The following is a 24,114-nucleotide window of genomic DNA, read 5'->3' as shown; positions in this document are numbered from 1 at the left end:
GAAGATGTAGCTCTCCCCCGGGAGACTGCGAGGTGGGATCAGTTAAGGTGAAAATGATAACTACATGGCTGTAATTAGGAAGGGTCAATGCATCTTCTCCCTGGAGTCAGGCTAGTTTAATTTCCCGTGATATTTGAGCGGCTGTCGCTAAGCTGTGCCATCGATTGATGCAGAAATTAACTTATTTTTCAATCAGGTTCCGGCTGCCCCCTGGGTCGCTGCATGCCTGCCTCTCTTGCAGCTGAAGTGATTTTTCATCAGCGGCTGTCTTTGATGGGGAGAGGAGCCGTCATGAATTACAAAAGAGTCTTGAATGATTTTGACAATTTTTTTTATTCCTACCCCCCCACCCCACTCCTCCCCACCCCCCACCCACCCATCCCACCAACCACCGCCTCCCCACATCATCGGCAACAGCTTAACAAGATAGCGCTGCCTTGCCGGGCATTTCACCGATATCTGTGTAATCTCTTACTGTTGAAGCCGCGCCGTCAGGAGCACTGACTGGCACTTCAACACCATGCAGTCACAGAGGTTTACAGCATGGAAACAGGCCCTTCAGCCCAATTTGTCCATGCCGCACAGTTTTTAATCATTAAGCTGGTCCCAATTGCCCGCGTTTGGCCCATATCCCTCGATACCCAGCTTACCCATATAACTGTCTAATTGCTTTTTAAAAGACAAAATTGCACCCGCCTCTACTACTACCTCGAGAATTGGCCATGCTAAATTCTCCCTCAGTGTACCTGAACAGGCGCCGGAGTGTGGCGACTAGGGGATTTTCACCGTAACCTCACTGCAGCGTGAATGTAAGCCTACTTATGACACTAATAAATAAACTTTTAAACTCTGGCAGCTCATTCCAGACACTCACCACCCTCTGAGTGAAACAATTGCCCCTCTGAGCCATTTTGTATCTCTCCCCTCTCACCTTAAACCCTTGCCCTCTAATTTTAGACTCCCCTAACTTTGGGAAAAGATGTTGACTATCTACCTTATCTAGGCCCCTCATTATTTTACAGACCTCTATAAAAGTCTCTGACGCTCCAGGGAAAAAAGTCCCAATCTATCCAGCCCCTCCTTATAACTCAAACTATCAAGTCCCGGTAGCATCCTAGTAAATCTAAACCTGATCTCCCACTAAATCTATCGCTGGGGATAGCTTTCAAAAATTAATTTTGGTGTTAAAAGCTTAATTATTAGGTTTTTTTTTAACTTTGAAACACGATAGGGTTTTTTTTAGCCAAGTATCATAGCCCATGTCACTGCAAAGTAGAAATGTCCCTTTTAGTGTCAGCCTCAGTGGGAGATAGTGGTGTAATGGTATTCTAGTGCTCTGGGGAGATGGGTTCAAATCCCACCATAGCAGCTGGTAGAATAATAAAGTTTAGAATTGCAACCAACTGTCAGTGATGATGACCCCATCGATTGACATCAAACCAATCTGCTTCACTAAAGTAAAGTTTTATTTATTAGTGTCAAGTAAGCTTACATTAACACTGCAGCGAAGTTACTGTGAAAATCCCCTAGTCGCCACACTCCGGCGCTTGTTCAGGTACACTGAGGGAGAATTTGGCACGGCCAATGCACTGAACCAGCACATCTTTCGGACTGTGGGGGGGAAACCGAAGAACCCAGAGGAAACCCACGCAGACACGGGGAGAATGTGCAGACTCTGCACAGACAGTGACCCAAGCTGGGAATCGAATCCAGGTCCCTGGTGCTGTGAGGCAGCAGTGCTAATCGCTGTGGCACCCCAATATCCTATAGGGAAGGAAATCTACCATTCCTAACTGGTCTGGCCTACATTTGACTCCAGATCCACAGCAATGTGTTTGACTATGAATTGCCCTCCGATGTGGCCCAGCAAGCCATTAAACTTAGAAACTTAGAAACTTAAGTTCAAGGGCGATTAGGGAAGTTCTTGCCAGCGATGCCCATAACCCATTTAGAATAATTGGAAAATCTGGGTAACATTCTCTCTCTTCTGAACCAGCCACTCTAGGTGTCTGAGAACAAATCCAGTGCAGTACTGAGGGAGTGCTGTGCTGTCAGAGGATGAGAAATTAAATCCAGGCCATACCTGAGGAAAATGTGGCACTATTTCACCATAGATAAGCAGGGATGTGCTCCTGATCTCTTGACTATTTATCCTTCATTCTATATCTAAAAACGGGCGTGTACACAGTATACTGCGAGATCAGGGCGCATGTGCAATGGCGCCTCAAGAGCTCAGCAGCCGGCTTCTAGGGCGAGCGGAGACTCCACCCCCCCTACTGGCGAGAATTGCATTGCAGCTTCTGCATTGCACAGAGTGCGGTAAATTCCCATTACTAACCTCATTGAAAAAACTTACCGTTTTCTCCCCCATTCGACACTTAGAATTTTTTTGAAAAAATTCCCCCCACAGTCTTATTGCTGAATGTGGGAAAATGCTGTGTGCAAACTCTTTGCTGCATTTTTTGTGTTAGAGTATCATAGAATCATAGAATTCCTACAGTACAGAAGGAGGCCATTTGGCCCATTGAGTCTGTAATGACCACAATCTCACCCAGACCCTATTTCCGTTACCCCGCACATTTATCCTGCTAATCCCCCGACACTAGGGTCAATTTATCATGGCCAATCAACCTAACCTTGCACATCTTTGGACTGTGGGAGGAAACCGGAGCACCCGGAGGAAACCCACGCAGACACGGGGAGAACATGCAAACTCCACACAGACAGTGACTGGAGGCTGGAATTGAACCTGGGTCCCTGGTGCTGTGAGGCAGCAGTGCTAAACACTCTATCACTGTGCCGCCCTTGAAGTGTAGTAACTACACTTAAAGAAAAAAATGTGATTTGGCTGTAAACATCTTGGAATGGACTAAAGTTGCGAGGATGTTATGGAATTCCAAGAGCTTCTTTCGAAAGTTTCCATGGAGCAATTTAATTTTGCCATATGGAGCACCAATATCAGGAACCTCTTTTGGGTGCATTGGGAGAAGGGGGATGGTTCTTATAATCAGTTGCCATAACTTCGCTGAAAATCCTGGATGCACACATCGCTTTACTGCCAATCCCCTGGCACAGTTTGAGTGCCGTTTGGGAGAATTTGTAATCTTTGTTGCATCTCTCACCGTGCTGCCCCTGATGTGAAGTTAAGTTACTGTATATGAAACTATAGGAATATTATACCACAGCATAAAACATTATTTAGTATTAAAGTGAATCAGTTCCTGGTGAATGAGGAAGTCATGTTCTGCTCTTACAAATCAAATGGGGCGGCACGGTGGCACAGTGGTTAGCACTGCTGCCTCACAGCGCCAGGGAGCCGGGTTCAACTCCCGGCTTGGGTCACTGTGTGTATGGAGTTTGCACGTTCCCCCCATGGGTTTCCTCCGGGTGCTCCGGTTTCCTTCCAAAGTCCAAAGATGTGCGGGTTAGGTTGATTGGCCATGCTAAATTGCCCCTTAGTGCCAGGGGGACTAGCAGGGTAAATATGTGGGGTTACGGGAATAGGGCCTGGGTGGGATTGTGGTCAGTGCAGACTCGATGGGCCGAATGGTCTCCTTCTGCACTGTGGGGATTCTATGATTTTGTGTGCGGGTTAGGTTAATTGGCCGTGCTAAAATTGACTCTAGTGTCAGAAGGATTAGCAGAGTAAATGTGTGGGGTTACGGGAATAGCGCCTGGGTGGGACTGCGGTCAGTGCAAACTCAATGGGCCGAATGGCCTCCTTCTGTAATGTAGGGATTCTATGAAACAAACAAAATGTGCTGATAAAATTGTAATAGGAAGAGTCAGTGCTTTTTGTCATATCTGGAATACAGAATAAAATTTCTAAATTTACCAATGATACCAAACTTGGAGGAGTGGCAGAACTAATTTCCCATGCTCTGGTAGCTTGCACTTTGCTTCACTATGAACTCATAGAATATCTTAAAATATGGTGTCACCAACTAAATTGGCTCATCGCCTCAATTTTGAAATTCTCATCCTTGTTTCCAAATTCCTCCATTACCTTGCCCTTTTCCATCTCTCTAATGTCCTTCAACCCCACAACCCTCCGAGATTAACATGGAAACATAGAAACTAGAAGCAGGAGTAGGCCATTCAGCCCTTCGATCCTGCTCCGCCATTCATTTTGAACATGGTTGATCATCGAATTCAATAGCCTGATGCCCCCCTTCTCCCCAAATCTCTTGATCCCTTTAGCCCCTAGAACTATATCTATTTTTTTCTTATCACATAACGTTTTCTTATCGCATAATATTTTGGCCTCAGCTACTTTCTGTGGCAGTGAATTCCACATATTCACCAGCCTCTTGATGAAGAAATTTCCCCTCACCTCAGTCCTAAAAGGTTTACCCCTTATCCTCAAACTATGACCCCTAGTTCTGGGCTCCCCCACCATTGGGAACATTGTTTCTGAATCTACCCTGTTTAACCTGTTAGAATGTTATAAGTTTCTATGAAATCTCCTCCTACTCTTCTAAACTCCAGTGACTATAATCCTAACCAACTTAGTCTCTCCTCATGTGACAGACCTCCCATCTGAGGAATCAGCCTGGTAAACCTTTGCTGGACTCTGTCTACAGCAAGGACATCCTTCATCAGATAAGTACACCAAAACTGCATTTAATACTCCAGGTGTGGCCTTGCCAATGTCCTATACAATTGCAGCAAAACATCTCTATCCCTATACTCAAATCCTCTCGCTATGAAGGCCAACATACCATTTGCCTTCTTTACTGCCTGCTGTACCTGCGTGCTAACTTTCAGCGTCTGATACACGAGGACACCAAGGTCTCGTTGAATATCCACCTCTCTCAATTTACATCCATTCAAGTAATAATCTGTCTTCCTATTATTGCTACCAAAGTGGATAACGTCACACTCAGCCTGTCCAAATCACGCTGAAGCATCCTCTTCACAGCTCACCCTCCCACCCAACTTTGTATCATCTGCAAATTTGGAGGTTATATATTCAGTTCCCCCTTCCAAATCATTAATATATAATGTGAACAGTTGGGGTCCGAGCACAGATCCCTGTGGAACCCCACCAGTCACTGACTGCCAATCAGAAAAAGACCCATTTATGCCAACTCTTTGCTTCCTATCTGCTAACCAACTTTCTATCCATCTCAAGACATTACCTGCAATCCCGTGTGCTTTAACTTTACATAGTAGCCTGTTATGGGAGACCTTGTCGAAAGCCTTCTGAAAGTCTAAATAAACCATATCCACTGGTCTCCTCGGTCAACTCTACTAGTTACATCCTCAAAGGACTCCAAAAGATTTGTCAAGCATGATTATCCACATTTCTCCAATTCCAACCTTTTGCACATACCCCCGATTTCAATTGGTCCACCAGTGGTGGCTGTTCAGGTATGTGGGCCCTTGTTTTGGAATTTCCTCCCGAAACCTTTCTGCTTCGATCTCTACTTCTCTCATCTCCTTTACCGTGCTCCTACGGTGGCCCCGGCATGGTGGCTCAGTTGGGCGGCACTGTGGCACAGTGGTTAGCACCCCTGCCTCACAATGCCAGGGACCTGGGTTCGGTTCCTGGCTTGGGTCACTGTGTGGGGTCTGCACGTTCTCACCGTGTCTGCATGGGTTTCCTCCGGTTGCTCTGGTTTCCTCCCATAGTCCACAGATATGTGGGTTAGGTTGATTGGCCATGCTAAATTGCCCCTTAGTGTCTGGGGGATTAGTTAGGCAAAATACGTGGGGTTATGGGAATAGGGCCTGGGTGGGATTGTGGTCAGTGCAGACTCGATGGGCTAAATGGCCTCCTTCTGCACTGTAGAGATTCTATGATCTGTTCTAAACGCTATCTCCTTGAGTCATCCTTCTGATCACTTGTCCTAATGTCTCTGCCTATTTAACTCTGTGTATTGACCGGAAAGCACCTTGGGAAACTGCTTGCTTCGTGCAAATGCTATATAATTGGAAATTCTTCTTGTTCTGTTCAACACTGAGCCTTAGGCAGGAGATTCCTTGCTTCAGATGGATTATAACTCTCTCCAAACCCCTTCTCCCCCCCTCCCCACAAACAGGTTTGGTTCCAGAATCGTAGAGCAAAATGGAGGAAGCGTGAGAAATGCTGGGGCCGCAGCAGTGTCATGGCTGAATACGGGCTGTATGGAGCGATGGTGCGGCACTCCATACCACTGCCGGAATCCATCCTGAAGTCAGCAAAAGATGGGATCATGGAATCCTGCGCTCCGTGGCTTCTGGGTAATTGTTTATTTTTCCACTGCTTGAGACACGTTGATGTGGAAACAGAGGGTTTTATAAAAACACACACAATACGGAAATGGGGACTGGCTTGGCTAATGGATTTAGCTGCAACAGGTAATGTAGGGCAACTCAGAAGGAGGTCCATCGTGTCATTGCCAGCTCTTTGAAAGAGCAATCTAGTTAGCCCCACGTCCTTCCCCATTTATCATCGTCTTTTTCAAATACTTAGCAATTCCCTTTTGCAGGTTGCTATTAAATCTGCTTCCACCTCCATTTCAGGCAGTGAGCTCCAGATCATAACAACTCGCTGAATCATAAAGATTCTCCTCCCGGTTAGTTCCTTTGCCAATTATCCTAAATCCATGTTTTATAAGTTTATTTGTTAGTGTCACAAGTAGGCTTACATTAACACTGCAATGAAGTTACTGTGAAAATCCTCTAGTCGCTACACTCTGGCGCCTGTTCGGGTACACTGAGGGAGAATTTAGCATGGCCGATGCACCTAACCAGCACATCTTTCGGACTGTGGGAGGAAACCAGAGCACCCGGAGGAAACTCACACAGACATGGGGAGAATGTGAAAACTCCACACAGGCAGTGACCCAAGCCAGGAATTGAACCCGTGTCCCTGGCGCTGTGAGGCAGCAGTGCTAACCACTGTGCCATCGTGCCGCCCGGTTAATGGGCCTCCAATGGATCAATGGAAACAATATTTCTCCTGATTTACTTCATCAAGGCTCCTCACAAACTCAGATTGTTAACTGGGCAGAACAAGATGTTGATGCAACCTTTCACTTTGTACATGAAGGCGACTCCCAGTGTTCTTAAAATGAACACACTCTGGGTAACAGTGGGGTTTGAATTTTGGGTTCAGACTAATGGAGGTTCTCAAAGGAGTCAATGTAAAATTGATTTGGGCAGTGCTCTGGGGGCCTGACATGCAGCGCGGGGTTGTCCCTAACTGACCATCTCATTCCCAAGATGGTTGCTGTGGGAAAGGAAATGGCATCGCACATGACATAGGCCTTTTAGGGGGGTGGGGTTGGAAGGTAACTGTTCTGAGGTCGTGATGATTAATTCAAAAGGAAATTGGATGGATGCTTGAGGGGAAGAAACTTGCAGGGCTCCAAGGATAGATTGGGGCAATGGGGCTGACTGGATTGCTCTAGCATGGATTTGATGGGCTGAGTGGTTCCCTTCTGCACTCTAGAGTGAGAGTGAGATTGAGATAGAGTAGGGAGGGTTTTACTCTGCATCCAGTCAACCTAGGAGGGTTTGCCTGAAGTGAGAATATGACACTTTCCTCATCACTCAGGGGTGAGAACCAATATTCACAAACTGAACATTTTCTGTTGTCATCCTTTTTTTGGCTCAGGTTTAGTCAAACATCTCAAGTCGGGGAAATAAATAACCAGGTTTCAACTGGGCTTGAAAATAATTTGAAACACTCAACTTTCAAACAGTTTCCAATCCAACCGCGATCAATAAAATGAATCTTCCTTCTGTAAGGTTCAATAAGAAATGAGATTGGATCAACAGAATCCCAATTCTAGGCAGAAGGAGCCCATTGCATCGTAAGCAATGTGACTCAATACTAATTGACAACAAATTCTAACTAAGGCCTCGTTTTAATTCTCTGTATTGAATCTGGGCCCCCAGAGCATTACCATGGGTCTCTGGATTAGTCCAATGACAATACCTCTATGGCACTGCCACCCCACTGGGGGAAGGGAGGTGGAGAATGTGGGGGGGGACCCATCATCTATGAAAACTTGCCCTATGTTTCACTCCAATAGTTTAGAAGAAAGACAGTCATTGAAGTGGAAGGGATGTTGCTTTTGGGTTGGATTTAGGCATGAGTTTGGGACAGAGTGGAGGAGATTTTACTCAAAGGACTGAATGTGCTGACAATGGGTGCAAAAAAAACTATTTAAAAACTAAACTAAACCATTGAAAAAAAAAGAATCTGAGGGGATTTGACAGGGTGGACATGGAAAGGAGGTTTCCTCTTTTGGGAGATCTAGGAGGTCACCATTTAAAAATAAGGGATCACCCATTTCAGAAGACAGAGATGAGGAGAAATTCTATCTCTCAGATGGTGATGAGTCTTTGGAACTCTCTTCCTCAAAAGGTGGTGGAGTGTTTGAATATTTTTAAGGAAGAGCAGGGTAGATTCTTGATAAGGAAGGGAGTGAAAGGTTGTCGGAGATGGGCTAGAATCATAAAATCTTTACAATGCAGAGGGAGGCCTTTCGGTCCACCGAGTCTGCACCGACTACAGTCCCACCCAGGAACTATTCCCGCAACCCCTGCTAATCCACTGACACTAAGGGGCAATTTTGCATGGCCAATCAACCTAACCCACCCATCTTTGGACTGTGGGAGGAAACCGGAGCACCCGGAGGAAACCCATGCAGACATGGGGAGAATGTGCTGACTCCGCACAGACAGTGACCCGAGGCTGGAATCGAACCCAGGTCCCTGGCACTGTGAGGCAGCAGTACTAACTACTGTACCACCGTGCCACCCCGGGGTTGAGACCACAGCCAGATCAGCCAAGTTTTATCGAGTGGCGGAGCAGGCTCGGGAGGCCGTATGTTTGTGTGCGTGTTTGTAGAAATGTGAGCCTTTCGCAACCCTGATAAACCTCAGCTTGATGGACATGGAATTCTTCTGTATTTTCTTTCAGTTATAAATTTTATGAAGCATCATTCACATTCTACGGTTTGCTCTGTGTCTTGTTTGCTTGTGTATATTTGAACTGTTGTGAATTAAAGAATTTTGCTAAAGCATGTGCTCCAACACAAGTCATCTTCCATTTTGGATTTCCTTTGCTTCCTGTGCACTTCCATTAACCAACCCTTCCTCACCTTTCCTGTAGAAACCCACCAGCCTTCATCAGAGTCACGCCCACCAGGCGGTCAGGGACGTTAATCACAAGGGTTTCCCAATTTCCAACAAATTGAGAAGAGCCATTTGCAATCCAGTGCTCGAGACACAATCAAAAGAACATAAGAACATAAGAACATAAGAAATAGGAGCAGGAGTAGGCCATCTAGCCCCTCGAGCCTGCCCCGCCATTCAATAAGATCATGGCTGATCTGACGTGGATCAGTACCACTTACCCGCCTGATCCCCATAACCCTTAATTCCCTTACCGCTCAGGAATCCGTCCATCCGCGCTTTAAACATATTCAGCGAGGTAGCCTCCACCACCTCAGTGGGCAGAGAATTCCAGAGATTCACCACCCTCTGGGAGAAGAAGTTCCTCCTCAACTCTGTCTTAAACCGACCCCCCTTTATTTTGAGGCTGTGTCCTCTAGTTTTAACTTCCTTAAAGTTACCTCAGTGGAGAGGATTGTCCATACGATGGCCTTGTGTGAAATCTGACAAACATCAGGAGTTAAATATCATTTCCCTTCTTTGGGATTCCACTGCTGCATTATATTTTTCACCTGAGGCAACGACATCACTGTTGACGGAGATCTCCAAACAACTCCTCCACTAATTTTGTTACCACTGAAAATGCTTGAATGGTTTTTTGGAAACAAGAATAAAAAAAACATTCAATCCATTAGTTATACATCAGAAAATGGGCCAAAGCAATTTCTGCCCCACAGTGTTTGGTGGAATTAATACTTTCCCCTCGATCACTGTTGAGCCATTTTTTATCTTAGAGAAGGTTTTGTTGTTCTGACAGAAAATAACCCGCAGAACAGATAATTACTGGACAAGTATGGAGTCATTTTTCACCTTATATTCAGTGGTATCAAAATGAACAGTGACTCCCACTCATTCAATTTAGAGGAGAGTTTATCAGCCAGTTGCTTAGAGGTACTGAACTATAATATTGCTGGAAGACATATTATTGCAACTTTTCATCGTACAATCCACCGGGACAAACACAAGAATGCCAAAATTTTTGATTTGATTTATTACTGTCACATGTTTTAGTATACAGTGAAAAGTATTGTTTCTTGCGCGCTATACAGTCAAAGCATACCGTTCATAGAGAAGGAAAGGAGAGAGTGCAGAATGTAGTGTTACAGTCAGAGCTAGGGTGTAGAGAAAGGTCAGTGCCAAATCTGTAAGAGATTGAATTAGAGCATGATTATAGAGTTTAAAAGAGTTAGAATGAAGTTTTAGAAGCATAGGATGAGAGTAAAAGATAGAATTAGAAGGTACGCTGGGCACAGCTTGCAAGAAGTCGCCTCGCTCCAACGCCACCTTGAAATAATGTTTTCATTCTTTTTTTTCAAATTTCAAATTGTGCTCATTTGAAATTTGGTATTCTTGTGTTTATCCTGATGAGTGCAAGATGAAAAGCTTCAGTGAGACCTGTCGCCTTTGCAGCAATATTAGGGTTTATCAGTTTCGAGCTAAATCCAGAATGTTCCTATCTACAATCAATAGCTTGCGCTGCCTGGATAAACCCTATCTGAAGACAGAGGGTGGAATTTTCCCATCCTGCCCACCAAGGGAATCGTAGCGGGTGGGATGGACCACGCAAGGGTCCGTTGACTTGGGTGGGATTTTCCGGCTTTTGGTCTATCTCCTCATTAACCATTTATGAAGGCTAAACAAGGCCTTGGCTGGAACAAGAGTCTCAGCAGTGACACTTATAATGGATAATTTGTGAAAACAAAAGGCATTTGGAGTTATATGTCCCTATGTTGCCCAAGTTTGGGTGTCGTCTTGGAAACCATGCACCTTTTATACACATGAGCAAATTCTCCAGTGAAACCTTTGTGTCTGATGACCTGACCTGACCTGTAGTGTCTGTGTTAAATGAAGCCTTTAGCTCCCAGGTTCCTACTACAGTTTAATCTTGGCATCTTTCTTTGCTTACCGTTTTCAGTTCAAGATGGCTTACCAATGACCAGACGATTTTCTAAAACCGAGTACCAACAATTCTTTCTAGGAATGCACAAAAAGTCCCTCGAGGCATCTGAGGTGGTGAGGAAAGTGGAAGCCGAGCACGGCAGTCAGCCCGGCCAAGAGGACATCGAGCGAGAAGTCAAGAGCAAGGAGTCCAAGACGGCCATTTCTAAAGAGGAACTGCGGGAGAGCAGCATAGCCGCTCTGCGGGCGAAAGCGCAGGAGCACAGCGCCAAAGTGTTAGGAACGGTGTCCAGTGAGGGGCAAGGCAAGATGGCGGAAGAGGAGAGGCCCAAAGAGATGAAGAGCGAGCAGTCAAAAGCAATGCAAGACGAGATGTCGACTGAAAAGTTCTAAACTTTGTACACAAACTTTTAGCTCTTTATATCTCTGCAGTCTTTTACGATGCAGTACCCCGCCCCCCCCCCCCACAAGACTGTTTAATGGAGGCAAAAGTTACACAACATTGGCCCTGGCTTCACCTCCAGGCCTCCCTCTGTTTGATTTTTACAGAGGTTACTCTTGACAGATGTGTTTTTTTTTAACAATTTGTTGTTGTTATATTGACTTGTTATGTAAGTATAATCTATAATCATTCATTTGGAGTTACACCAAAGTGAAACACTGGTGGATTATGGTAGGTTTTATTATTTTTTCCCCCCCTTTTGATTTCTTCAATGTGTTCAAAGAATGTACTTGGATGTTCCAGAATTAGTCTTAGTTGGACATTCTTGACAAACCCTACATCCTCAATAACTATTGATTCATTGTTTGTAGAACAGGCTTACAATGAGCACCTTTATGATAAAAATACAAGGCTATTCAGCCCATCCAGCTCATCGATGGCTCACGCGTAGGCCCAATTCAGAATCTTTTCTTTGCAATCCACACGCTGTGTACAATTAGAAATTTGTCCATTTTTTAAAAAATGTTTCAGCTGAGTTCATGTTACAGCATTTAGTTCCATAAACCATCAATCTGAGGGTGAAGCAATGACCCTGCTGGGAGTTTGATCCAGTTAACAGCATCCATTCACCCTCCCTGGCTCAGCAGACACTTGTTTCACGGCAGCCATCTTGACGGCACTGGAATGAGTAATTGGGTTGACACAAAACACAACACTGTTTGGCATTGCAGGCTCTGGTTTTGAGATGTGCTACGTTTTTTATTTCAAGAAGACTGCTTCTGTAGAAAGAGAGGAACCTCAAAGGCTGAGTTTTTTAGAGTTGCGCTAAGTTGTGTTTTCACCATGCTTTCGGTCTTTTGTTTGATCCCAGTGTGTCCATATCATCTTTGTTTTTCTAAAGGGTGATGCCTTTTCCAAAGAGACCTTCCCCGGTTCCTGGTAGCCCACTGGTATCGCAATCGTCCCTGTCTCAGCATGGATATTGTGTACTTGGTAATGATGCCTAACAACGCAACCTTGGGTCCAGCCTACAACTCCCGGGTCTCCATTATTCTACGGATAACCCATCCAAACACTTCAATGAAGTCCTGAGCCTGTAACCCACTCCCAGGTATCCATTATATAAACCATCTGAACCCTTCGATTGCATTCCAGTCTATAACTCATTTCAAGATATCTATTATCCGATACATAAATTATTTGAGTCCCTTGATGAGATTTCAGTCCGTAACTCACTCCCAGCTATTCACTTCACTTCAAGGCTTACTCCAATTCAGGATCGTGGGGAGTTGAAGCCTGGCCCAACAGACACCAGGAGTTAGGCAGGGTACACCCAGGATGGGACACAGGTCCATCACAGGGCACACACACACACACACACAGAGGGCTAATTTACCATGGCCAATCCACCTAACCTGCATGTCTTTGGGCTGTAGGAGGAAACCCACACAGACACGGGGAGAACGTGCAAACTTCATACATACAGTGACCCAAGGCTGGATCGAGCCCGGTTCCCTGGCTCTGTGAGGCAGCGGTGCTAACCACTCTGTCACCATGCCGCCGACTCCCAGGTATTCATTGATCTATCATAGATTTGTATATCGTAGAGTCCTACAGTGCAGAAGGAGGCCATTCGGCCCATTGAGTCTTCACCGACCACAATCCCACCCGGGCCCTATCCCCCTAACCCCATGCATTTACACTAGCTAGTCCCCTTGACTCTAAGGGCCAATTTAGAATGGCCAGTCCACCTAACCTGCACATCTTTGGACTGCGGTAGGAAACCAGAGCACCCGGAGGAAACCCACGCAGACACGGGGAGAATGTGCAAACTCCACACAGACAGCGACCCAAGCCGGAATCGAGCCCGGGTCCCTGGCGCTGTGAGGCAGCAGTGCTAATCACTGTGCCACCGTGCTACCCACTCCCAGGTATTCATTGATCTATATATAAAGCATTTGAATTCAAGTAGATTTTGTGTATTGAAATAACCCTGGTTTCTGTTCTCCTTTCATTATTCTGCACACTATTACGTATTATGGAATAACTAACTCAAAAGAAGGTGGAGGATGTTCAGTTTTGTGATGGTACAAAATACGATCAAGTAGGTTGTGTTGCAAAGTCCTGTCTCCCAGCTATGTTACCCCCAGTAGGTTTGAGAAATCCCTAAGTTCCACTTGGTGAGAGCCACATATTGGACGGGAATGAATGAGTTAAAAGCTCACCACCCCGAAGATTTGTGGGGAATACCCAAGTTGCCCATTCAGCCCTAGTCTGCCGGCACCGGCTCTGTCTCAAGTCCCCCGGAGTGGGATCATTCTTTTTGACTGGGGGCATCGTCATTGCAAGGGTCCTCCAATAGAATTGGACTGGGGCGGCACGGTAGCACAGTGGTTAGCACTGTTGCTTCACAGCTCCAGGGACCTGGGTTCGATTCCCGGCTTAGGTCACTGTCTGTGTGGAGTTTGCACATTCTCCTCGTGTCTGCGTGGGTTTCCTCCGGGTGCTCCGGTTTCCTCCCACAGTCCAAAGATGTGCGGGTTAGGTTGATTGGCTATGCTAAAATTGCCCCTTAGTGTCCTGAGATGCGTAGGTTAGAGGGATTGGCGGGTAAATATGTAGGGATATGGGGGTAGGGCTTGGGTGGGGTTGTGGTCGGTGCAGACTCGATGGGCCAAATAGCCTCTTTCTGCACTGTAGGGTTTCTATGATTTCTATGAGAATTTGCTCTGAATAGTTGGCAGGAATGATGTGGAGATGCCGGCGTTGGACTGGGGTAAGCACAGTAAGAAGTCTCACAACACTCACCTAAAGAAGGAACTTGAGGCTCTGAAAGCTAGTGCTGCCAAATAAACCTGTTGGACTTTAACCTGGTGTTGTGAGACTTCTTACTGAGTTGGCTTGATGCCAGTGCACCAACCTGCTGCACCAACGTTGCCGCGGTTCAGCGAATGATTTCCTTAGTGTAAACAGTCTGCCTTATGAATGATGATTGCTGTGTCCATCGTAAAGATTTGGAGCCCTCAGAGTACTTTTACCTGTTGTTAGGGCTGAGCGGGTGATTCTGGGATGTAATATGGGCAGAATTGCCCAAGGAAACTCCTTGGGATGTTCTTTCTAGACATGGGGAGAATGTAGCCTTGAGGATCTATTCACACTGCACTCTCCCTATAACCTCCCACTCTCCCTACCACCTCCTACCCTTCCACCGCACCCCCTCCCCCCCCCTCCCCCAATTTACTTACTCAGGCCCCCACATTGGCATCTAGGTTCCCAATGTAAATGGGCTGGAATCCCTATGGAACTGGGCTCCAATCCAAATTCTTGGCCCTTATTTCAGCTGAACACTTCATTTCCAACCTTCTGACAATCCAAGCGTTTTGGGGTCACTGGAGGGTCAATTTAAACTCCATCGGTGAGGAGAGGAATTGATTTGATTGTACCCGGCCCGATACTGATTTCAATGGGATATAAAATGGCTGATCTCGCTCCGTTAGGTTGTTATGATCCCTCAATGTGTCGCCAAAGTGTCTTCACATCATGCCTGACTTTTCACCAAAATAATAATGATTCCTGTTTAATACCACATCATTAACGCTCAGTGAGAATTATTCTCATGTACAATGGGTGTCCATGGTCTCTGAGTACTGGGGGAAAAGGTTTTGAAGGCCCAGGCGCTAATTGAAGCCATTACATGGCCAATTAATAGCTTCTTCTTGTCACTGCTGGGATTTTTCCCATGTGGGGGAAGGTTAACGCCGTGTCTCCTGGTCACCAAGTGAAATCTGGCAGCATGGTTTCCAGGCCATGGAAACGCCTTCTGTTCAGTTACCCTTTGCCCATTGGAGGACCCCCCCTGCCCTCCCCAAGGTATTCCTCCTCCCATGTGTTTCCGCTCCTCACCTGCCCTGTTGAGCTTGGCCCTGTACTCCCCACTCTTCCCCAGGTCTTATCAGCCCAGCCTTGACCAGATCAAGTCTTGGCTCCATCGGTCCCTGGGTGTTGGGGAATGCTGCAGTCCCAGCAGTGGCCACCATTACTGGTGGCACTGCTGGAAAAAGAGAGATGGTGGCCATCTTTACTCTGGTCCTCCAAAGAGCTAACATATTGGTAGGGATCTTGAGATCATGGCTGCTGTCATGTCCACCCACGCCCCCTCCCCCACCCCCCCCACCCCGGCCAACTCCTACCTTATCTTGTAGGAGTTAAGATTCCTCAGATGGGTCTGTTGCACCTCTTGTGGCATTCAGGCAGCCAGTCTCTGCCTATAAGTATCAAAGCGGACTGGCAGAAAGGGGTGAGAGGGCACCATCCTGCTGGGCAACAACATCATGTGCGTGCATCCTGCCGCATCACTGTTACTGGCCCCTGACTCTGCCCAGTCACTGATGGATAGCTGACCGAATGATAGCAACCTGAGAGAGGAATACTTTGTCCGTAGCCTTGTCCTGGAGGTTGTGAGCAATGGTTCTGCCCGAAGGGTAGCAAAAAAGACTCGCGTTTAATTTTCATAACCATTGGACCTCCCAAAACACTTTGCGACCGATGAAGTCCTTCTTTGATATGTATTCACTGCTGTAACGCCAATTGGCACACGGCAAACTGCCAAAAACACCAATGTGATTCAGACCAGATCATTTGTGCTGAGGGATAAATATTTGACCAGGACACTGGCGATAGCTCCCCTGGTCTATTTCAGAATGGTGACACATCCACTCAAACAAGAAGACGGACGAGGGGAGGGAGGGGTGAGGGAAGGGGGAGAGGGGTGAGGGAAGGAGGGAGGGGTGAGGGAAGGGGGGAGGGAAGGGGGGAGGGGGAGGGAGTGGGGGGCCTCAGTTTAATATCTTTGGCAAAAGCCAGCATCTTAGAAAATGCTGCACTCCCATACCGCACTTGATTTTCCTGCTTTAGCTCGAGAGTGGGACTTGAACCTTGAACCTTGTGATCTAGAGGCAAGCGTTCTATCAACTGAGCCTGATTATGAGGTACCGTCATCCTGTATTTATAGTATTATTTGTCTAAATCCAAATTAAAGGTTTACCAGGCTGATTCCGGGGATAGCAGGACTGACGTATGAGGAGAGATTGACTAGGTTAGGATTGTTTTCACTGGAGTTCAGGCGAATGATGGGGGGGATCTCATAGAGACTTATAAAATTCTAACAGGATTAGACAGGGTAGATGCAGGGAGGATGTTCCCGATGGTGGGGGAGTCCAGAACCAGGGGTCACAGTCTGAGGATTCAGGGTAGACCATTTAGGACAGAGGTGAGGAGATATTTCTTCATCCAAAGAGTGGTGAGCCTGTGGAATTCATTACCACAGGAAGTAATTGATACCAAAACATTGAATGTGATCAAGAGGCGGCTGGATAGAGCACTTGGGGCGAATGGGATCAAAGGTTATGGGGAGAAAGCAGGATTAGGCTATTGAGTTGGACGAGCAGCCATGATCGTGATGAATAGCGGAACAGGCCTCCTCCTGTTCCTATTTTCTATGTTTCCATGTTGCTATGTTAAAGGGGCGACCTAGATGAGGTGAGACCCTGCTTTGTTTATATGTGTAGTGTTGACTATTATGTTTTAACCCTGAGAAAACCCCAGCAGGTGAATTGCTTCCCAGTATTGGGTTTGTTATTCTGGGAATGGTCAGTAGTGGAGTTGTGGATACAGAACAGGATGCAAGCAAAAATGCTGGTAGTTTCTCAATCTGGGATTGGTGTGTACAAATGTGTGACCTGCTGACAGCACTCTGACTGGTGAATAATACTCGCTGGTTGTCTCCATGGGTTACAGTTCATTTTCTTCTTTAATTTGATTTATTATTGTCACTTTTCTGGGATGCAATGAAAAGTATTGTTTCTTGCACGCTATACAGGCAAAACATACCATTCATAGAGTACATAGGGGAGAAGGAAAGGAGAGGGTGCAGAATGTAGTGTTACAGTCATAGCGAGGGTGTAGAGAGAGATCAACGTAATATAAGGTAGGTCCATTCAAAAGTCTGATGGCAGCAGGGAAGAAGCTGTTCTTGAGTCAGTCTGTACATGTTTCCAGACATTTGTACATCTTTCCTGACAAAAGAGTATGGAAGAGCGTATGTCCGGGATGCGTGGGATCCTTAATTACGCTGGCTGCTTTTCCGAGGCAGTGGGAGGTGTAGACAGAGTCATTGAATGGGAGGCTGGTTTGCGTGAGGGACTGAGCTACATTTACAATCCTTTGTAGTTTCTTGCGGTCTTGGACAGAGCAGGAGCCTTACCAAGCTGTCATACAACCAGATAGGATGCTTTCTATGGTACATTTGTAAAAGCTGGTGAGAGTCGTAGTGGATATGCCAAATTTCCTTAGCCTCCTGAGAAAGTAGAGGCATTGGTAGGCTTTCTTAACTGTAGTGTCGGCGTGGAGGGACCAGGACAGATTGTTGGTGATCTGGACACCTTGAAGCTCTCGACCATCTCCACAACCCCTGAATAAATTTATAGCAATTTAGAAAATGTTGTGATCAGCCTCAATTCTTCATCCTTACCGTGTGACACAAACTAAAGACTCTTGACTCTCTCCAGAGCTTGTGTGCTGTGGGTCCAAATCGCTAAAATGCTTCAATAATTCTGTAACTCGATCACAATGCAATCTAAACCTAAAAGACATGTTGTCCAACCAATAATGGGCCAGATTTTTCCATCAAAATAATGGCGAGGCTTATGGCTCCCATTATTATTTATGCACCAATGTTGCTACGGCAACTGGCTGGTGAGAGGCAAACGTGCAGCTAAAAGTGGCGTCAGTCTGCAGCCGCAAGCATTGCCGGAAAGGCATTTTGCTGCCTGTCTCACGATTGGATGCATTGACTGGTGTGAAACAGCTGTAGTTGCACAGTAATAACAAACTAAACTGGCCACAGGAAGTCAAATCTTTCTCACTTCCCTCTAAGCCTCATTGTAATGATGTGTTCAATGTTAATTACTGCCGAGTGCCCTCTCTGGCACAGAAACGAGTAATTGCAAAGGTGGAAGCTCAGTATTTGAAGTTCAAATTGTTGCTGGAGATTTTCAAGATTTTAAATTATGTTTTTATTTCCTGAAAATGACATCAGATGAACCTCTTTAGGAATGGAAGAGCGTGAGCGAGTATCAATTAGTGATTAATGCAAATGGACCATCACCTAGACTCAGAAAGGGAAGGAAACCCAGAATGGTCTTTAATATGTGTTGAAGTGGGCAACTGATGGGGGAATGGGCTGCACTCAAAGAAATGGGTACACTCCTCCAGGGCTGCAGTAAGATTATGGCAATCTGTAAGGACTAAATATTAGCAAGAAGATTATAATTTGAAGGCTTGTTCCCTATTGAAAATTCCCAATTCCACTGGTCAACTTCTATACACTTCTCATTTTATGGGTTACAGTGGAAATTGGATAATCTTCCCCTGAGATCCAAATAACTTCTCACATCTCAAAATCAGAATTGCTTTGATGAAGGGAACCATATACACTGAGTATAAAGGTGGCACATTTTACCAGAATATTGTACTTTCCAATGCCCCTGAGAACAGATTGGTGATACCAATCTCTCTTTCTCTCTTGGAAGAGTGTAGGTTGGTCAATGATGGGCGCCTTGCTTTGACCTCTTGGTTGAGTTTGGGCTCAGAGCTATGCCAGACCGAGGATATTCAATAAGAAGCTCCTATATATGAAGCACAGTCCTTCCCCTATCAGACTCGGTTTGGAACTCACGGTGGGCAGGGGAGGGAGTTCTCTTTACACTGGGGACAGGATTTTTGTCAGCTAGACCATGCTTGTTGAGCCCTAGGTCTAAATCGATTCCAGGCAGACCCATCACGTGCCTGGATTCCAGTGGTAGGGGAATTGGGTAAAATTCCACAAACCCATAGCCAGGTGATGCTTGTGCTAAACATGAACTATAGCCCGAACTGGACTATAGCTGACGACATCTGTTCGGATGGGAAAGTTGATGGACACCAGTACAATGGTTGGTGCTGCACTCAGGTATCAGGAGTCCTCCCTCGATTCATTGCAGCTTCCAAACAGTGTCAACCCTATCCCGCCTCATCCTGTTGTTTTCGGAATGCATTCTGTGATGATGTGATATTAACTGAAAGGAGTTGAAAAGCATTGGAATGTAAAACCTTTGTAAATATTGTACATACCGTCACCCAACTTCTGCTGGGGTATCCTGAATATTGAAATATATTGAACTGTAGTTACTAATATTATGTGTTTCTTGTTTGAGTTTCTGTATAAAAGAAATCCCCCAGAAGGTCACATTCACATGAGGAAAATAAATGGTGCAATGCGAATTCACTGAAATGGTTCAAACTTAGATGTCTTGTTCTCCAGATTTTTGCAAGTGGCTTATGTTCTGACAATTAACTAACGCTCTCTAGGGCAGTGTAATTTTGTGAATTATCAATACAGCACAACCAGCTATACATAACTGCCACTGTTAGACTGCTCTCGTAACATTATTAGAAGCACCAACACAAAAGAAGACTCCATTCTTCTGGTACCCTAGTAGAACCCCCTCACCACTTCTGGCCTTATGTAGTCTCACATTGTGTATGTGTGTGCATGTGCGTACGTGTGTGTGTTTTTGTGCATGTGAGTGTGTGCTCATGTGTGTGCATGTGTGTGTTTATGTATGCCTGTGTATGTGTGCGTATATGCTTGCGCACGTGCATGTGTGTGTATATGTCTGCATGCGTGTTTGTGTGGGTGTGCGTGTGTATGTATTTTTCATGTATTAGTATGGTGGCACAAGAGAAACATAATGGAAACATAATGTGGGACCCGGGTTCGATTCCTGGCTCGGATCACTGTCTGTGTGGAGTTTGCACATTCTCCCCATGTCTGCGTGGGTTTCCTCCGGGTGCTCCGGTTTCTTCCCACAGTCCAAAGATGTGCTAAATTGCTCCTTAGTGTGTGAGCACACACTCACATGCACAAAAACACACACACACATGATGGAAGACCATTTTTGGGTGGCACGGTGGCACAGTGGTTAGCACTGCTGCCTCACAGCGCCAGGGACCCAGGTTCGATTCCTGGCTTGGGTCACTGTGCAGAGTTTGCACGTTCTTCCCGTGTCTGCGTGGGTTTCCTCCGGGTGCTCTGGTTTCTTCTCACATTCCAAAGGTTAGGTGGATTGGCCATGCTAAATTGCCCCTTAGTGTCAGGGGGATTAATAGGGTAGATAAGTGGGGTTAGAGGGATAGGGCCTGGGTGGAATTGTGGCTGGTGCAGACTTGATGGGCCGAATGGCCTTTTCCTGCACTGTAGGATTCTATGATTCTATGATTTGGCTCATCAGGTCCATCCCTTCCACATACGCACTGTGTGCTGACTGCTCTGTTACTGGAATAAAAACAGAAAATGCTGAAAATACTCAGCAGGTTATGGCAGCATCTGTGGAGAGAGAAACAGAATTTATTATTACAGGTCCATCAGTTACCAGAGCTGGGAAAAGTTAAGGGTGTATTAGATTTTGAGCAAGAGGTAGGCAGTACAAGGACAACAGGAAGGTCTGTGCGAGGGTGAAGGTCAGGAGAGATTGAATGACAGAAGACGTAGTCTTGAGCGACAGCATCTCATCTTCCAATTGGCCAACTTACCTAACGAGGGTGAGCTGCACTGCCTGAGGTGCTGACTTCCGGGTCAGACGTTGTCACTATTTTGAAGAATAATAAGGGAGTTCTCCCCCAGGTGTCCTGAGAAACACACATCCTTTAACCAAAGTCGCAGAAATGGATTGTTTGTTGGATCTTGCTGTGCACCAATTAGCTCCAATGTCAGATAATGTGGGAGCAAGGAAAGTAAGCTGGATATTCAGTAATTTCCTGAGAATAGCATTGAGGGAACAGCAAATGAGTCTCGTGGATAAGATCATATAGAATCCTACAGTGCAGAAGGAGGCCATTCAGCCCATTGAGTCTGCCCCGACCACAATCCCACCCAGGCCCTAACCCCATAACCCCATGCATTTACCCGAGCTCATCCCCCTGACACTAAGGAGCAATTTAGCACATCTTTGGACTGTGGGAAGAAACCGGAGCACCCGGAGGAAACCCACGCAGACATGGGGAGAATGTGCAAACGCCACACAGACAGTGACCCAAGCCGGGAATCGAACCCGGGTCCCTGGCACTGTGAGGCAGCAGTGCTAACCACTGTGCTATCGTGCCGCTACAAGATGTGGCGATGTTTCAAAAGCAATTCTTTAGCTGTCAGGTGCTTTGGGACATTGTGAATTCATAAAAGATGCTCCAGAAATGGAAACCTTTGGACGAACTCTTATCTTGTTCCCTTGGTCACCTGTCTGTTGTCTTACATGGCATGTTAAAAGATAATTACATGTAACCTGACTAAATCCTATTAACGCAGGGCTCAGATGCTCGGAGCAGAAGGGATAACATTTCATTTACATTTAAACTCAGCTGATGTGGAATTTCACCACCAATACATCTGGGAAGCGTTGCTTGAAATTTCCTCAATCCTTCAAGAAATCACAGATATTTAACCCTTCGCTTGCACCCGCCCAGCTCAGTAAGCCAGGCCCTCAGTTAATTTTTTGATTTGATTTGATTTATTATTGTCACATGTATTAGTAAACAGTGAAAAGTATTGTTTCTTGCGCGCTATACAGACAAAGCATACTGTTCATAGAGAAGGAAAAGAGAGAGTGCAGAATGTAGTGTTACAGTCATAGCTAGGGTGTAGAGAAAGATCAACTTATTGCGGGGTAGGTCCATTCAAAAGTCTGACAGCAGCAGGGAAGAAGCTGTTCTTGAGTTGGTTGGGACGTGACCTCAGACTTTTGTATCTTTTTCCCCAACGGAAGAAGGTGGAAGAGAGATTGTCTGGGGTGCGTGGGGTCCTCAATTATGTTGGCTGCTTTTCCGAGGCAGTGGGAAGTGTAGACAGAGTCAATGGATGGGAGGCTGGCTTGTGTGATGGACTGGGCTACATTCACGACATTTTGTAGTTCCTTGCTGTCTTGGACAGAGCAGGAGCCATACCAAGCTGTGATACAACCAGAAAGAATGCTTTTTATGGTGCATCTGTAAATGTTGGTGAGAATCATAGCTGACATGCCGAATTTCCTTAGTCTTCTGAGAAAGTAGAGGCATTGGTGGGATTTCTTAACTATAGTGTTGGCATGGGGAGACCAGGACAGGTTTTTGGTGATCCGGATGCCTAAAAACTTGAAGCTCTCGACCATTTCTACTTCATCCCCATTGATATAGACAGTGCCATGTCCTCCACCAAGCTTCCTGAAGTTAATGATAATCTCCTTCGTTTTGCTGGAATTTCCCAATTTGCGGATTGGGAAGGGTGTGTGGTGGATATTTTCTCCAGGGCCCTCTGTCACTCTTTCTCGGCACCATTTGGTGTTCGGTCAATGGTTCTTGCATTTTGGATCATTTCCCCTCTCTTCCAAATCTGCAGTTGTTACTCCTGTACCCCTCTGCCCGTACAAGCTACTGTCTCTTATTCCCACATTCCTTTCCTCTTCAAAGCCCTGGAATGTGCACCGTGAATTCACGCACCACACACCATAAGGTGCTGAAGCCTGTTCTTGGGCCTCCATGAGTCGAGCACTGTGACCAGCTATCGGATTATAGAATGTGGGCACATAGCCTGCTGGGGTGTGGAGTGGGGGGAACTCAGGAGAAGGAGATTGTTGCATGAGGAACCATGAACATAGCTATGTCCTGTGAGGTGGCATACTCCAGCTGGGACACTCTGACATGTTCTTGTCATTGAGTCATAGAGGTTTACAGCATGGAAACAGGCCCTTCGGCCCAACTTGTCCATGCCGCCCTTATTTTTTAACAACTAAGCTTGTCCCAATTGCCCTCGTTTGGCCCAAATCACTCTATACTCATCTTACACATGTAACTATCTGAATGCTTTTTAAAAGACAAAATTGTACCTGTCTCTACTACTGCCTCTGGCAGCTCGTTCCATTTGTAAATTGTTAGCTGTTTGACCTTTTGTGTTTTCTGCACAAGGTCACCTAATCTAATTAAATTAGAATCATAGAATCCCTATAATGCAGAAGGAGGCCATTCGGCCCATTGAGTCTGCATGGACTCGAGCATCTAGTCCATCTAGTCTGGAGCATCTAACTCAGGCCGTATTCACCCATGTATTCACCCTGTTAATCCCCCTAACCTACACATCTTTGGACACTAAGGGGCAATTTAGCATGACCAATCCACCTAATTTGCACATCTTTGGGCTGTGGGTGGAAACCGGATCACCTGGAAGAAACCCACGCAGACACGGAGAGAACGTACAAACTTCGCACAGACACCCAAGGCCGGAGTTGAACTCGGGTCCCTGGCGCTGTGAGGCAGCCGTGCCTCCCGGGATGGACAGCCAGGACTTTGGTTTAACGGTTCATTTGAAGGACAACACCTCTGACAATGATGCACACTCTCAGCATTGTGTTCCAGTCTCTGGAGAGGGACTTAAGCCTTGCTACACGTGAGAGCGCTTCCCATGGAGCCATAACTGAAATAAAGATCTGTCTTCCTGAAGAAATGGGTCTTAAATTGAACCATATTGACACTGACAATAA

The 24,114-nt window shown here is 46.0% G+C and overlaps 1 protein-coding gene across 1 annotated transcript in view; it reads left to right on the top strand.

The window, feature by feature from the left end:
* vsx2 (visual system homeobox 2) overlaps nucleotides 1-11,463 on the top strand; it is a 61,893-nt gene extending 50,430 nt beyond the window's left edge. Inside the window, exons 4-5 of the mRNA XM_078233134.1 lie at nucleotides 6,045-6,225; nucleotides 11,087-11,463. Coding sequence (XP_078089260.1) covers nucleotides 6,045-6,225; nucleotides 11,087-11,463 — 558 coding nt within the window. The remainder of the gene's footprint in view (nucleotides 1-6,044; nucleotides 6,226-11,086) is intronic.
* The last annotated feature ends 12,651 nt before the right edge of the window (nucleotides 11,464-24,114 follow it).

This window comes from Mustelus asterias, chromosome 18 (assembly GCF_964213995.1).
Source record: "Mustelus asterias chromosome 18, sMusAst1.hap1.1, whole genome shotgun sequence".
NCBI classification, from domain to species: Eukaryota; Metazoa; Chordata; class Chondrichthyes; order Carcharhiniformes; family Triakidae; genus Mustelus; species Mustelus asterias.
The sequence above is the reverse complement of the archived record's forward strand: the minus strand, read 5'-3'. Positions and strand labels throughout refer to the sequence as shown.